At 43.0% G+C, this 17,627-nt stretch overlaps 1 protein-coding gene across 6 annotated transcripts in view; it reads right to left on the bottom strand.

The window, feature by feature from the left end:
* The window catches only part of ODF2L (outer dense fiber of sperm tails 2 like), a 50,193-nt gene that overhangs the window by 12,134 nt on the left and 20,432 nt on the right, over nt 1-17,627 (bottom strand). For 4 of the 6 annotated variants that reach the window (XM_075615624.1, XM_075615622.1, XM_075615626.1 and 1 more), the window contains 9 exons: nt 17,158-17,232; nt 16,505-16,576; nt 16,159-16,275; nt 14,632-14,817; nt 13,268-13,377; nt 11,905-12,040; nt 8,028-8,138; nt 6,682-6,786; nt 2,981-3,139 (listed from right to left, as the gene is read on the bottom strand). In XM_075615624.1, the coding sequence (XP_075471739.1) occupies nt 2,981-3,139; nt 6,682-6,786; nt 8,028-8,138; nt 11,905-12,040; nt 13,268-13,377; nt 14,632-14,817; nt 16,159-16,275; nt 16,505-16,576; nt 17,158-17,232 (1,071 nt within the window). The remainder of the gene's footprint in view (nt 1-2,980; nt 3,140-6,681; nt 6,787-8,027; nt 8,139-11,904; nt 12,041-13,267; nt 13,378-14,631; nt 14,818-16,158; nt 16,276-16,504; nt 16,577-17,157; nt 17,233-17,627) is intronic. The other 2 variants (XM_075615625.1, XM_075615627.1) reach the window with 1 other exon arrangement.

Here is a 17,627-nt window from a genome sequence, read left to right as displayed (position 1 = left end):
TGTGTGCGTGTCTCATATTTCCCCTAGACTCAAGCAGGAATACCATATCACAGATGCACCTTCTGATTAGAAAGAAAGCATCTATGCAGGAACGCTGATAAGGTTTCAACTAAATGTTTCTCATTCTTCCCCTATGAGGTAATCATATCCCAGTATTAAGCTACCTTCAAACTCATATGGCCTTGGGGGAAGGGTAGTCCTAATTAAGATGGAGAATATTTCCTTTTGCTTCCAGACGATAAAGCCTTGCTTGCCGTGTTCATGGTGCAGGAAGGCACTACTAGATTAGTAAAATAAACATTACAAAATAAAAATCAGTACTACCAAAGTCCATTGGTGATTTCAGATCCGTTCTATCAAAGAGAAGTTGTTTAATGTTATCTGGTTGATCAGATTTCAGAAGAGACCATCATATTCTCCCAGGGCTGTTAAATCATGAAGAAGGGGCCAATTCTGTTTAAGAGGAGCACTCATTTCTTGACTGTTCCTTCCCTTAATATATTAATGGCAGATTATGGTGATTGGACAGAGACACATTGACACTGGATTAAAAAAAGCTCTCACTCTTGATCCTGTGTCACTGTAATTTGAAGAATGGCAAAGCACAAGGGAGAGACCCACTTTCAGCTCATTTAAAATAAACTTACATTTACCGCCATTTTAAATATAACAGTGGAAAAGTAGTAATGTATATACATATGTATGCATGCATGCATGTAAAAAGAAGCAATGCCTTTGGATATCAGTGACAGGAATATCTTGACGATTGAAGCATTATGATAAGAGATCACAGAGGGAAAAAAATCATACACAACTGTACATTTTAAATACAATATGATTGAATATTTTCAAATCAGCTATACACTGCTCAAACACTGACATTCTTAAAGAACATATTCTTTTCATTGCTTGTTTCGTTTAAAGTACAAAAAGTCAAATGGATGTCTGTTTTCCTATAAACATTGTCCAGTTTGTAAAGATTCTAGATATGCCTTTTGGATCCTGCCAAAACAATTATTTAAAGGAATTTTGCAGTTGCCACATCACTGAGGTCCAGAGGATGATTTAATACGCAATGTATTTGAACAGGCACATCATGCCTTCAGGTAAGGGATGTTTTAAAATCTTGATTAGGACACAGGAATCATATGGCACACAGGTCACTAATGGAAGGTTTACAAGCACTGCGCTTATGGGAATTAGACAAAAAGTGGCCATTTTGGGAAACAAATTCTTCAAACTGCACAGCAAATTGCTTAGCAAACCCACTTAAAAAGAACAGCATAGCCCATGTCATGCTCCTAATAATCAGTGGGATTACAAATAAAACCTTAGATCATATGCATGTGCTGTAACCATTTTAGCATATCAGTTTTGGCAATAGCTAGTTTCATACACTGAAAATAAGGACCTCGTGAATAAGGGTTCACAGTATGTGAAAGCCCTCCTCCCTGTATAATTAGTCATACACTTCATTTTACAGACAAGTTGAATAAAAATAAAATAATGTGTTGTCTTTTTAACCCATTCACTACTTGGGGAAGCCCGCAACAGTCAATGGATCCCACAATTTTCTCAGCTGTAACCATTCTGTTTTTTATTTTCACAATATGCATTTTCTTTAAGTATTTATTTTTATATTTTAGTTTAGCTTCATGTTGCAAAGCCAGTATAACCAGCCTCACACTGATGAGCCAAAAGATCGAAACAGCTGCCTGAGCAGGTTTTCTGGCTGTGCACTTCTTTAACCCCGGCTGTGCTGAAAAGCATTGTAACGCGACAGGCATAAGGTCATAGGGGCTCCATGTTAAATAGACAAAGTAAAAGGTGACGCTGTGTGCTCATTTGCATGCCATTTCCCAGAATCCCTGTAGTGGAAGCGCTGTATGCTAAGAGATAATGGGGAAAGCAGGGTTGCAGGCCTGTCTGGCACATGCGAATGTGCTCACAAGGGATATTTTAGTTAGAATCAAATTGCAATAAGGGGACACATTGGCACAGTGTCTGCTTAACCATTGCCATGCCAGTGCTATAGAAGTCCTTGTGACAACCTGTTGGGCAGGAAAAATGATTGACATGCACACGTTCCGCCAGGAAAAAGCCCCTGATTGGATCCTGTAATGTTTAGAAGGTAGCAGAGTTGTTGATCACTCCAGTTTTGGAAGCGCCTTAGTGGGAGATGCTGGTATGGAACCAGGCTTCAATGCCGATAGATATGTACTTCAACCACTAGAAGGAAATAAAGGCTAGATGTCTGCCGGAAACATATACTAGGCTGTTTTTAGTACTATACACAGGGATTTAATTACCACCAACAAACAATGGTAGAAAAGGCATTTTAGAAAAAGCTACATACTCTCACTTTTTTACCCACTATAACTTATTTAATGTGTAGTAAAAACCTCCACCGTACAGTGTATAGCAAATAAAAATCTCGTGAGCAGACAGACAGGTCTGCAACCCTGCCTTTCCCCATTATCTCTTAGCATACAGTGCTTCCCCCGCAGCCAGGGATTCTGGGAAATGACATGCAAATGAGCACACAGTACTCTTTACTGAAATGTATCAGAAGATGCAACAAAACTGCACAGCTTTAAAATCAATATACTTCACAATGTCCTCTGGTGAAATTGCCAGGAAAGTGAATGGAATACTAGTAACAAGCAGCACCCAACAGAAACAGACCTGTGCACAGCGCCATGAAAAGTACGCTGGATCCGGCACGTTACAAGGTCTGGGTGAGTTTCCGGTCACTGTTTTACTACAAATAATAGACCGCTAAGGGAGAGCCAGCGTAGGGTCATTTTATATTCAATACACAGTGATGTTTTTTTATGTATACAATGGAACTAAGAACACTCCTTTATCCCACATAAGGAATCTGTTTTACATTCACAGCATATACACATGGAGAGAGCAGGAGTGACCTCATCTGGCGAAGCGCGGTTTTACAAAACAAATTGCACCGATAACCGAGCACCTGAATCTGAAGCTCTGTAACGGTTTCAGAACGGCTGACGCATTTCCTTTTGCAGACCAGGAGGCTTTCCTGGCACTCTTGCAACATCTGGTCAGCTGTTATGAGCAAGCCAGGGACATGTTCCAGTTGGTTTAAGTGAGTCTCCATCTGGCTCCTCACCTGTTTGATGGCATTGAGAAAAATACAGGCAAAGGCAAATATTTCACAACGTATCCTTTTTCTTTTAACTTCTCTTAATAAGTTATAATTGGAAAAGGTTACAGAGAAATGCATAATTTACATTAAACAACTTTCCTTAAACAAACAAATGTAATCTAAATATTACAGAGTAAAATATGTTTAAAGCTAATCTATACTAATGCATATGTATGCATGTACAGTATGTATGCATGTACAGTATGTATGCATGTACAGTATGTATGCATGTACAGTATGTATGCATGTACAGTATGTATGCATGTACAGTATGTATGCATGTATAGTATGTATGCATGTACAGTATGTATGCATGTACAGTATGTATGCATGTATGTACAGTATGTATGCATGTATGTACAGTATGTATGCATGTACAGTATGTATGCATGTACAGTATGTATGTATGTATGAATGCAGGTATGCATGTAGTGGTGGAAATGTAAGGGTACTGAGGCAGAGCACTACATTGTGTTTTGTTTACAGACGAAAATATGTACTTAATTTTCAAGGAAAATGGGATTATTTCTAAGTGTCCTCTGTCCTTGCACAGTCCTTGCTTTTTCTAAAAGCACATAAAACAGACATACGCGCTATCGCATTTGATAAAATAGGGTCCATAGGGGTCTATGTATCAACGTAAAGAAAAGTGCGCTCAGATGCACAGCTGCGGTATATGGAAGGACTGTCTGTTACAGCTGATGCAGTATGTTAGCTCTTCAGTAGGTCACTTTAGATGGATTTTTTGGGGGAAATAAAAGACAAAGAGAGTGGTGCAGAGAGATGCAGACTGATATATCTCAATCTGCGCAGCCTGCAACTCCTCCTGACACTCCACATGGACCAAGCCCGGGCAAACAGGGAACAATTGGAGCAAAATGCTTTGATACATCGGTGAGGTGACAATACTCCAGTGTTGCTCCAAAATTGCCTCGATCCAGACCCCATAGTGTGCAATATAACGGGGTATGCTAAACCGCCAGAAATAAACATCTTTGTAATTTATCTCCAAATAACATAGATATATAACATTTCATTGGACCCCAAAATGAACATTCTGGAACAATGAACTGGGTAGAATAAAATGTCTGCGTATAAATTACGAGTCCACAAAGGTGCTTTCTTCCCATGTAACAGAATGAACCCCCAGCAGCCATCATTGTGCCCAATGAATTCTTTCTGCAAAGACTGTATTCTAATTTAACAAAGAAGATGTGATTTTTATTTAATCTATAACCAAATAGGAAAACTGCCCAAAAAAACAGGAAACATGGCCTGATCGTTGATTTTAGGTTTTTCATTCCGAGAGGAATTAAATCAGACATTAATGACTAAGCCCAGAAGCAGTTATCTTGCAATTCATTAAACCACGAAAGTTACATTAATTGATGTAAAATGTTGGAGGGGGTTGTTAATCACAAAAAGAGATAAAACTATAACAGCAGGAAACATACTGTCCCCCGCCTGTATAACAGCAGGAAACATACTGTCCCCCGCCTGTATGACAGCAGGAAACATACTGTCTCCCGCCTGTATAACAGCAGGAAACATACTGTCCCCCGCCTGTATAACAGCAGGAAACATACTGTCCCCCGCCTGTATAACAGCAGGAAACATACTGTCCCCGCCTGTATAACAGCAGGAAACATACTGTCCCCCGCCTGTATAACAGCAGGAAACATACTGTCCCCCACCTGTATAACAGCAGGAAACATACTGTCCCCCGCCTGTATAACAGCAGGAAACATACTGTCACCCGCCTGTATAACAGCAGGAAACATACTGTCCCACCGCCTGTATAACAGCAGGAAACATACTGTTCCCCGCCTGTATAACAGCAGGAAACATACTGTCACCCGCCTGTATAAAAGCAGGAAACATACTGTCCCCCGCCTATAGAACAGCAGGAAACATACTGACCCCCGCCTGTATAAAAGCAGGAAACATACTGTCCCCCGCCTGTATAACAGCAGGAAACACACTGTTCCCCGCCTGTATAAAAGCAGGAAACATACTGTCCCCCTCCTGTATAACAGCAGGAAACATACTGTCCCCCTCCTGTATAACAGCAGGAAACACACTGTCCCCCGCCTGAATAAAAGCAGGAAACACACTGTCCCCCGCCTATATAAAAGCAGGAAACATACTGTCTCCCGCCTGTATAAAAGCAGGAAACATACTGTCTCCCGCCTGTATAAAAGCAGGAAACATACTGTCCCCCGCCTGTATAACAGCAGGAAACATACTGTCCCCCGCCTGTATAAAAGCAGGAAACACACTGTCCCCCGCCTATATAAAAGCAGGAAACATACTGTCTCCCGCCTGTATAAAAGCAGGAAACATACTGTCTCCCGCCTGTATAAAAGCAGGAAACATACTGTCCCCCGCCTGCATAACAGCAGGAAACATACTGTCCCCCGCCTGCATAACAGCAGGAAACATACTGTCCGCCGTCTGTATAACAGCAGGAAACATACTGTCCCCCGCCTGTATAACAGCAGGAAACATACTGTCCCCCCCGCCTGTATAAAGGCAGGAAACATACTGTCCCCCGCCTGTATAACAGCAGGAAACATACTGTCCCCCGCCTGTATAACAGCAGGAAACATACTGTCCCCCGCCTGTATAAAAGCAGGAAACATACTGTCCCCCACCTGTATAACAGCAGGAAACATACTGTCCCCCGCCTGTATAACAGCAGGAAACATACTGTCCCCCGCCTGTATAAAAGCAGGAAACATACTGTCCCCCGCCTGTATAACAGCAGGAAACATACTGTCCCCCGCCTGTATAACAGCAGGAAACATACTGTCCCCCGCCTGTATAACAGCAGGAAACATACTGTCCCCCGCCTGTATAACAGCAGGAAACATACTGTCCCCCGCCTGTATAACAGCAGGAAACATACTGTCCCCCGCCTGTATAACAGCAGGAAACATACTGTCCCCCGCCTGTATAAAAGCAGGAAACATACTGTCCCCCGCCTGTATAACAGCAGGAAACATACTGTCCCCCGCCTGTATAAAAGCAGGAAACATACTGTCCCCCGCCTGTATAACAGCAGGAAACATACTGTCCCCCGCCTGTATAACAGCAGGAAACATACTGTCCCCCGCCTGCATAACAGCAGGAAACATACTGTCCCCCGCCTCTATAACAGCAGGAAACATACTGTCCCCCGCCTGTATAACAGCAGGAAACATACTGTCCCCCACCTGTATAACAGCAGGAAACATACTGTCCCCCGCCTGTATAAAAGCAGGAAACATACTGTCCCCCGCCTGTATAACAGCAGAAACATACTGTCCCCCGCCTGTATAACAGCAGGAAACATACTGTCCCCCGCCTGTATAACAGCAGGAAACATACTGTCCCCCGCCTGTATAACAGCAGGAAACATACTGTCCCCCGCCTGTATAACAGCAGGAAACATACTGTCCCCCGCCTGTATAACAGCAGGAAACATACTGTCCCCCGCCTGTATAACAGCAGGAAGCATACTGTACCTTCTCATTTTCCAGATCTTTATTTTCAATGATTTGTTTGTTGTCCGTAAAGACCGCTTCAAATCTTTGTTTTAGTTCTTTAGCTTCTAGCTGTAACTTCTGCACCTGCAATAAACAGAAAAACAACTTTTCATTTGGATATAAAACCAATGAAAGATGTCATTTATTTCTGAATTATTGGTTATTATATCAGGGGGCTCAACTCTAGTCCTCAAGACAACCCAACAGGTCAGGTTTTAAAGATATTCCAGCTTCAGCCCAGGTGGTGCAATCTTTGACTGAGCCACTGATTGAGCCACCTGTGCTGAAGCAGGAATAATCCTTAAAACCTGACCTGTTGGGGGAACGTGAGAACTGGAGTTGAGAATGGAAGGGAAGTAAATATAATTATGCCCCTTTACAAAGCATTAGTAAGACCACACCTTGAATATGGAGTACAATTTTGGGCACCACTGCTTAGAAAAGACATTATGGAACTAGAGAGAGTGCAGAGAAGAGCCACCAAGTTAATAAAGGGGATGGACAATCTTACGTATGAGGAGAGGCTAGCTAAATTAGATTTATTTACATTAGAAAAAAGGCGTCTAAGAGGGGATATGATAACTATATACAAATATATTAGGGGACAGTACAAGGAGCTTTCAAAAGAACTATTCATCCCATGGGCAGTACAAATGACTCAGGGGCATCCCTTAAGGTTGGAGGAAAGGAGATTTCACATGCAACAAAGGAAAGGGTTCTTTACAGTAAGGGCAGTTAAAATGTGGAATTCATTGCCCATGGAGACTGTGATGGCAGATACAATAGATTTGTTCAAAAAAAGGTTGGACATCTTTTTAGAAAGGAAAGCTATACAGGGATATACCAAATAAGTATTCATGGGAAGATGCTGATCCAGGGAGTAATCTGGTTGCCATTATTTGGAGTCAGGAAGGAATTTATTTTCCCCCTTATGAGATATCATTGGATGACATGTCCCCGGGGTTTTTGTTTGCCTTCCTCTGGATCAATAAGTAAGTACAGATATGGGATAATGTATCTGTCGCCAAAATTTAGCATAGGTTGAACTTGATGGACGGATGTCTTTTTTTTCCAACCTCATCTACTATGTAACAATGTAACCGTATAGTTCTATAAATTGTTCTATACGTTGGTCCAAGCTTTATCTTCAACACAGATAAGGAGTGGATACAAATGGAAGAGTCATTTATACCGGAAACAAATGGTCTGTATGTTTGCTAGCTACATATTATACATTCAATATTACATTAAAGACCAAGTTTTGCAAGTAAATTTGCATTTCTGTTTTGAAGTTCTCACACCAGCTATTATGAAATATGTTTTACCTGGTTTTCATAATGTTCCACAAAGTCTCGCTGCTGCTTTGCCTTCTCTTGGAGCTCTGACAGTTCACTGTTAACTGGCACAGTCTGTGTTTCTAAAGCAGCAATGGAGGCCTGATGTTGGGATACATGCCATTATAAACTGGTAATACAACACGTTTGTCACGGACATTTTCTTTCAAAAGTATTACAACCTGTTACTTAGCTAACTTTAAGTTCGATATGAGAATGGCAATTCCAAATAAATAAGTAAATTACATATATAATGCTCACAGTGCTTATTCCTTTGCTACTAACCTCTCTGTTTCTTCAGGCTACTGAACACAAGTATTAAATAAGAGCAGTTTGAATCCCACATGGGCACAGCACCAGGTAGGTATGATTGCCTACCCCTGAAGTATGGAAATTGTTATGCTGTAAATCCTGTTAATGTTTTTCAATTATTATTTAAATATGGAATTGTGCTGACCAGTAGGCAATAAGCAATCTACCAAAAAGGGTTAAATGGTTTCACAATGAACTGCTACAAGCTACTCCAGCATGACATTGTTGCATTATAGAACCATTTTGCATGTAATATGTTACATATACAGCAAAGCAAAGACCTTCTGCCAAGGGTGCCGCAGTCCCATGGTCAGAGGTCGCACCCTGCCCTGCCTACAGGCTGCGATACGCCTCTCCTCTCTCAGCCCGGCACAAAGCAGAGAAGCAAGCGTCTATCTCACGGGATGTGCTCGCTGAGCTGCAGACATGTTTTTGGGGTGTGGGAAGGTTGGAGGGGAGAGGAGTAATGGCTTTGTGTGGGGAGGAGGGTGGAGGCGAGTGCTGTGTGTGTGGAGGAGGGTGGAGGTGAGTGCGGGGAGGAGGATGGAGACGAGTGATGTGTGTGAGGAGGGTGGAGGCGAGTGCTGTGTGTGTGGGGAGGAGGGTGGAGGCGAGTGCAGTGTGTGGGGAGGAGGATGGAGGCGAGTGCTGTGTGTGAGGAGGAGGATGGAGGCGAGTGCTGTGTGAGGAGGAGGAGGATGGAGGCGAGTGTTGTGTGAGGAGGAGGAGGATGGAGGCGAGTGTTGTGTGTTTGGGGAGGAGGATGAAGGCGAGTGCAGTGTGTGGGGAGGAGGGTGGAGGCGAGTGCTGTGTGTGGGGAGGAGGGTGGAGGCGAGTGCTGTGTGTGGGGAGGAGGGTGGAGGCGAGTGCTGTGTGTGGGGAGGAGGGTGGAGGCGAGTGCTGTGTGTGTGGGTAGGAGGATGGAGGCGAGTGCTGTGTGTGTGGGTAGGAGGATGGAGGCGAGTGCTGTGTGTGTGAGGAGGAGGGTGGAGGCGAGTGCTGTGTGTGTGGGGAGGAGGGTGGAGGCGAGTGCTGTGTGTGTGAGGAGGAGGATGGAGGCGAGTGCTGTGTGTGGGGAGGAGGATGGAGGCGAGTGCTGTGTGAGGAGGAGGAGGGTGGAGGCGAGTACAGTGTGTGTGAGGAGGAGGGTGGAGGCGAGTGCTGTGTGTTTGGGGAGGAGGATGGAGGCGAGTGCTGTGTGTGTGAGGAGGATGATGGAGGCGAGTGCTGTGTGTGTGGGGTGGAGGATGGAGGCGAGTGCTGTGTGAGGAGGAGGATGGAGGCGAGTGCTGTGTGTGTGAGGAGGAGGATGAAGGCGAGTGCTGTGTGTGTGAGGAGGAGGATGGAGGCGAGTGCTGTGTGGGGAGGAGGCGAGTGCTGTGTGTGTGAGGAGGAGGATGGAGGCGAGTGCTGTGTGTGAGGAGGAGGAGGATGGAGGCGAGTGCTGTGTGTGTGAGGAGGAGGATGGAGGCGAGTGCTGTGTGTGTGGGGAGGAGGATGGAGGCGAGTGCTGTGTGAGGAGGAGGAGGATGGAGGCGAGTGCTGTGTGTGAGGAGGAGGATGGAGGCGAGTGCTGTGTGTGTGGGTAGAAGGATGGAGGTGAGTGTGTGGGGAGGAGGATGGAGGTGAGTGCTGTGTGTGTGGGGAGGAGGATGGAGGCGAGTGCTGTGTGTGAGGAGGAGGAGGATGGAGGCGAGTGCTGTGTGTGTGAGGAGGAGGGTGGAGGCGAGTGCTGTGTGTGTGAGGAGGAGGATGGAGGCGAGTGCTGTGTGTGAGGAGGAGGAGGATGGAGGCGAGTGCTGTGTGTGTGAGGAGGAGGATGGAGGCGAGTGCTGTGTGTGTGGGGAGGAGGATGGAGGCGAGTGCTGTGTGAGGAGGAGGAGGATGGAGACGAGTGCTGTGTGTGAGGAGGAGGATGGAGGCGAGTGCTGTGTGTGTGGGTAGAAGGATGGAGGTGAGTGTGTGGGGAGGAGGATGGAGGTGAGTGCTGTGTGTGTGGGGAGGAGGATGGAGGCGAGTGCTGTGTGTGAGGAGGAGGAGGATGGAGGCGAGTGCTGTGTGTGTGAGGAGGAGGGTGGAGGCGAGTGCTGTGTGTGTGAGGAGGAGGATGGAGGCGAGTGCTGTGTGTGGGGAGGAGGATGGAGGTGAGTGCTGTGTGTGTGGGGAGGAGGAGGATGGAGGCGAGTGCTGTGTGTGAAGAGGAGGATGGAGGCGAGTGCTGTGTGTGAGGAGGAGGATGGAGGCGAGTGCTGTGTGTGTGAGGAGGAGGAGGATGGAGGCGAGTGCTGTGTGTGTGGGTAGGAGGATGGAGGCGAGTGCTGTGTGTGGGGAGGAGGATGGAGGCGAGTGCTGTGTGTGAGGAGGAGGATGGAGGCGAGTGCTGTGTGTGGGGGGAGGAGGATGGAGGCGAGTGCTGTGTGTGAGGAGGAGGAGGATGGAGGCGAGTGCTGTGTGTGAGGAGGAGTAGGGTGGAGGCGGGTGGAGGGCGAGTGCTGTGTGTGGAGGAGGGTGGAGGTGAGTGCTGTGTGTGGGGAGGAGGGTTGGGGTGTAGTGCTGTGTGAGAGAGGGGGATACATGTGGAGTGTGTTTTGAATAAAAGGAGAAGTATAATGTGTGAGGCTGAGTGCGTAGTGATGGAGAATGGGGTGGGCGATGAGTGAGGTTTTACAAGCAGGGCCACCTTGAGCTTTAAAATTCCTTCAGGGGTCACCCTGCTCAACAAACAAAAAAAAAAGGGGGAAGGTTGATAACCGGACTTAGGTTGCAACTGGAAATCAATGCCTCTGGGAGTGGATCAAAAACCTTTTTTGATATGATTTACTGAATTAAATAAGACATTAACAAAAAGCTATGGTGGGTAAAAAAAAAAAGTGATAATAGAGAAATACTGGGTTGCAGATCTGTCTGAGACATGCGAACGTACCCACGAGGGGTATTTTTATTTGCTGTACAAGACATGTAATTCCAGAAATATATGTACTGTATACTTACCCTGCACTTCCAGCTGATAAGTTGAATATTAAGATAATTATGACGGTGCAGAATATCTTTGTGAGAGGCCCTTTAGACCATCACTGGTTGAACCTTTATTCAGAAATGAACAGAAGAAGATGAACGCACACGTCTGTCACAGGTGGTCTTTGGACCACTTTTTAAGCATACATGAGACAGGAAAAGCTCAATGCTGCGGGGTATAAACTCTTCTTCAGGTGGCCAGAAGTTAGGTTTATCGCTACTCTGAAACATTGTGCTTTTCCCGTCTTGGGTTAATAAATGGTCCAAAGATTTACTTTGATGGATGTGTGCGTTCATCGTCTTTCATTTTCAAGTTAAAACATGTCATTATTAAATGTACACAATGTAATTAGTGTTTTCTTTCTAAGACTAGAGGTTCACAACACGGGATTAATAACAAACAAATGACACATTTTTTTTTAAAATTGCCATTTAGAAAATGCAAACACTTGTTTTAAAAGTAAATGGTATTTCATTTATAATTTATGTCCAGATTATTCAATGCAAAACTCAAGTACCAGAAAGTAAAGCTTAATTTTACCTTTAGTTTTGTATTTTCCTGACTAAAATGTGCATTTTCTAAGTTAACAAGTCGTAGCTTCTCAGCAAGCGCTTCTTTTGAATGTTCACTTTCATCTTCAATTTTTTTGTTGTTCTTCAAGTGGTCGGATAACTGCCTTTTAGAGATGAGAAACAAATAAACAATTAAAGCCGAATATAGATCAAAATCAAAACATTATATATGACCAGTAGGTGAAAACATATTTCAAACTGCATTTCATTCAAGTCATAATGGCAGTTTACATGGCAAGTGTATTATACAGATGTAGCAGAGATTAACGCTCCCGTGGTGCGTGGCAGCGGTGGGGGGACACGGCGCGTGGCAGGGACCACGTGGCGTGGGGCACCGGCGGTGGAAAGGTGACGCATGGCACCGGCGGGGGAAAGGCGGTGCGTGGCACCGGCGCGGGACACGGAACGTGGCAGCGGCGCGGGACACAGCACTTTGTGTCTGAATTAGTTGCATGCAAAAACGGGGTGATGCCAACACATTACTTCATCTGCAAACAGCCATAAGCAATACGTTTTTACGACTTTGGGGTGCTACTCTGGGGTACTGATTAATACATTTAACACATAGCATAAATGACTGACTGCATTGCAATTTACAATCGAAAACAAAATGACAATTTATACGGTTATGAGAATGTGCCTAAAATGGAATTTATGAAGAGCTGTTTGTTATGTTGTAAGTCACCAAGTCACTAGTAACAGCATAAGACACACACACACACACACACACACACACACACACACACACACACACACACACACACACACACACACACACACACACACACACTATTCTGGACAGTGTTTAATTATAATGAACAAAAAAAGTTAAGAAATTGCAAGTATCACGAGTTAGGCAACATCACATCTTCCTCTCCTTAATCCTCAAGGAAATGTATCCTAAATTACCTTTACAAAATTTTCTGTAATGATTAGTTCTCATTCCTACAGAAAGGAACTGCAAGACCCTCCAACGCTTAAAACATGAATCACTGCTGCATACAACGGCTAAACATTTCCCAATTTTCTGCTTCATCTAACAATGTTTGGCTTTCAACTACAGCACTAGATTGGCCATTGGGTGATCCAAGCAGTTTTCGTTTCCAATCCTACAGTAAATGCTTTTGCAGAAGTTGCTTTCAGCAGCATGTTTGGGTTTATCATGCACAAACGGCAGTCAACGCCAAAAAAATGGTTTGTATCTATAACATTTTTATAGTATCTCTTTAATTTGGTTGACTTATGTGAGAGCTTTATGGAAGATAATAGTTAATTGCTATCCTATGCTCCCAGTGCAGTAACTTGGAAAAGGTTTCCCGGGGGTAACTTACTTAGTTAGGGTCTCATTCTGAACCTCTAAATGCGTCTTATTTTCCACTGCAGAGTCATGATGACTTCTCCAGACGTGGCCACAGGAAAGGGCCTCGGATAATTGTATTTCCTACAGAATATACAAGAAGCAGGAAAATCAACCAGCAAGAGAGAGAATGGCTAAGTAATTCACCATGGCCCCTTAATTGGATATTATTTGAGATGCAACATTAACAAAGTTTATTCATCACTCAGTTATAAGTTATTTGAAACATTACGATTACATTTTGGTATATATATATGACAAATACAGTATATATTCATGATGTGGTGGGTGTAGGAGTTTGAGCTAGCTGGGAATGTGTGTGTGTATATATATTATATATAATATAATATATATATATATATATATATATATATATATATATATATATATAATATAGATATATATACATTTAAAGATAGATTATATAGATATAAAGATAGATATAGATATATATATAATACAAGGCTCCTAACCAGGCAGACCAGGAAATCCAAGGAACACAAAGCAAGGAAGAGGTCACATGGGTGAATGTGCCTGCTTTTGAATACAATTTTTTTGTTATTACCATGAGTGCTGCCTCTTCCTTGCTTTGTGTTCCTTGGATTTCCTGGTCTGCCTGGTTAGGAGCCTTGTATTATACTCTGCTTATGGGACTAGCACCTGTCGGCCGGAAGAAGAGATCAGTGTATCTCGAAAGCTCGCACAAATAAAAGCATTTAGTTAGCCACAGAACGGTATCATCTATTTATTTTTTGATTATATATATATATCTTTATTTATCACTGCTGAGGTCATTAGAAGTTCAGACTGACAGCAAAAAGAAGCTCTTGTATGTGTAATGTGGGTCGGAAAATGCAATCATTTTCTGATTGACAGATTTGCAGTCGCATTTTGTATCCACTGCAGTACTTAAATCACACAAGCTTTGCTGTACAATTGCCTGTTTAGCAATGAAGTCCTAGATCAGAGGTGCGCAAAGTGGGGGGCGGAGGATTTTTATGGGATGGGGGGGCGCGGGCTGTTGCTGAGGCCCCACGCTCTTCCCCGAGGCATTTAAATTAAATGCCGGGGGATCGTGTAAGGCCTCTGCAACCTGAACTCACCGTGATTCTGGAGGCTGCTGTGACGCGTCGTCATGGCAACGCGGCGGTGTCATGCGGAGTGACATCACACGCACGTCTCCATGACAACAGGGTCACGTGACCCCACTGCGTTATATGATGCCGCCGAGTAAGGTAAGGGGGGCGCGAGAGCAAGTGGGAGCTGACAGGGGTGCGCAGCGCCAAAAGTTTGCGCTCCCCTGTCCTAGATTATTCTCAATAATCAACTGGTACTTACCTTCTCTTTCATTTGGAGATTACGCTTTTCCACAGCTGCTTGAAAGCGGAGAACTTTTTGTTTTTGGGCACGGGCAGCCTTTTTCAAGCCTACTTTCTCAAACGCTCGCTTTGCTTTTAAAGATGACATTTGATTTCTGACGTCTTCCACTTCCAGTTTTCGGCAACTTATTGCAGTTTCAATATTCTGCGCAAAAAAGCGAGACAAAAACGAAATCAGACATGATTCGTCTTGCATTAACGAGCGTTTAGTCTCATACTAAGTGATACGTCATGACATTTTCCTGCGCCAAAATACGCATTATAGCCAGTAATGTGAATGGGCTCATAAGGCATCTTATAGCTCAACCCGGCTTAGCAGATATGGATGGGTCTCAGCATTTTATCGTGATATTTTTATTGCAAGCCCTTAGGGCAGACATTCCGGGTCCTAAATCCTACACGTATTGAATGAAAGTATCCTACAGTCTCACGCTTGTTCTGGGAAGTGTTGCATACATAGCTGCTGCCATGTAAAGAAATGTTTTTTTTCTTGTCTTTTTGCTATTGAAAGATAATTTTTTGTTAAGTCTACAGGATGCTTACGAGAAGGGCCTCAATATTTAGGATAATTGTTCAAAAGTTAGAGCTCGTCAATTCTGCAAATCACCGCACAACACAGAAAAAGCACTCAGACATTTGTGACGAGCTGGACGGGCTTTACACTGACAAATGTGTTCGTTGGAGCGACACAGAGGTGAACATTGCGTACACCATAACCCCTTGAATGCTAAGGGGGATGGTGATGCTCCGCAATGCAATGTGTACTAGGTGTTGGAAGGCTTTACTAAACATGGGCTTTTCCTATATAGTTTACAAATAAATATTCCCAGAACAATTGTGTCTTCCCATTAATCAGTCGGGATGAATGTTTTATTGACTTAATTCATCTTAGCAGTAATATTGCTCAACAAACTTACATTTTGAAATCTGTGTGTGCTTTAGAGAGAGACTGATGAAATGACTTGCATAGTGTTAGCATGAATATGCATAAAATTAGCATGAATATGTTCAGAATACAGCTATTATTCAATGTCTCTAATATAGTGTATTATAGTCACACTAAAATGCACATTTAGAAACAAACGATGATTTGAACCCGATGTTTGTTTCGCATAAAAAAAGGGATAAATAGCAGTGTGTATAAGAAAAATCCCTGGTTGTGTTTCGGTTCTGAACAATTTAGATTGTAAGGGTGACATCTCATGGGATTGTCCAGCTGAGTTACACCAATACATTATGTTTTTGGTTTCAATTTGTATGAACTTTTTATTGCAATTTAGTGACTTTTTGACTACGGGAGGTATTCACAAAGCTCCACTAAGAAATGTCAAAGCTCGATCAGCTCAAACCGATGGCAGATACCGCACATCGAGCTCCGCTATATCCCTTACCAAAGCTTAGTGCCCCCAATCCCATTATTATGTCTTCATACTAAACTGAAGTATTATGGGTAAACCAAGATATAGAAAAAATATGTTATTATAACCTGCAGTCGTGTGACCATCTGTTCATTCTCAGCCTCCTTTTTTTTAACCAGGCTTTGCAGACGGCTGTGTGTTGCCTCCATCGATTTTGATAGCTGGCTGGACTTGACTGCATTGAGCTACAATGGAAGTAACACAAACGGCATTAGCAGATTTCCTTTCTAAAACAGGGGCCTATAAAATAACAAGAACTGCTCGGCACACATTACTGGCTGCAGAAATCCAAAGCAATATTAAATAACTATTCCAGTTATCACCAGAGGCATTTTATTAATATATTAAAAGGAGACAGACAGGGAGTTTCATGTTGTATTCATCGGAATGAACACGTTTGCACAATCTGCATACCTTCTCCTCCTGAATAAGCTGTGAGACATCTTTAGTCTTTGCTTCTTTTTCAATGACTTGTGATCGAAGTTTCTATAATAACAAACAAGTTTATTTATTAGTTCTCAACATTACAGTTATTGGCCCCATTAAAAAAACCTGAACAGTAAAAGATTTCATGGACAATAATAAATAACTCACAAGCAAGTCAATCAATAATATCTTCTGAAGCGCCACCAGTTACACAAAGAACATTTGATTTTGGCTACGAAGCAGAAGACACACACAGTATACCATTTTAAGATCTTTTGAAGATTAAGAAAAATATTTTTTATAGGAGATTTCAGCCTGGCCCTAGGATAAAATACCCAAAGGAATGCACATATCAAATATTAAACTTTGGACAAAGTTCCCTGTAACTGGCAATGGCTTTAACTTGTCTGCACTTGAGCCAAAGCCACCAATCCACTTAATTCATAGAAGAACTAAAGAACAATATTCATACATGGGATTATTAATATGATCATGCATACCTAATAGCAGAAACGTAGATCGATTACTTGGTTTATAAATAAAAAGGAGAGAGTTGAAATTGGAAGTAATAAGACTATGTATTTTTAGGTTATGCATTCAACATAAAAATCTATTGTTTAATAGTATATTTGCATACTTACGCGATTTTCAGCTTCATCTTCAATTAGTCTTTCCATCAAAACCTCCACACTTGTACCATTCATAGATCTGTTGTACTGCACATGAAAGTTGGTGATAATTCATACAACAATATTTCACAAATACACATTTGACCAACAGTTTTTTAGGGCAACTAATTTTGTTTCAATAACTTTACCAATTGTAAATTCCTCCTGCGCTCATTTATCTACTGTACTCTCACATGTTACCCTTCATTGTGTGGTCACGTTCCTCTGCAAGGGATACCACCTTCCAATTTCCTTCGCGCAGCCACTAATCTCTGGACCACATCTGGCTTATCATACTTTCCCATCTTTTAGAATACCCAACACACGTCTATTCCCCACATTACCCTACAGAGTTTCGGTAATTCAACCTATTCTCAATGTCATGTCACACAATCTGTTCCATCCCTCTTACTGTGCCCTCTTGAACGCCATATTAACTTACA

This window comes from Ascaphus truei, chromosome 10 (assembly GCF_040206685.1).
Source record: "Ascaphus truei isolate aAscTru1 chromosome 10, aAscTru1.hap1, whole genome shotgun sequence".
NCBI lineage: Eukaryota > Metazoa > Chordata > Amphibia > Anura > Ascaphidae > Ascaphus > Ascaphus truei.
Note: the sequence above shows the minus strand (reverse complement) of the source record. Positions and strands in the feature narration are given on the sequence as shown.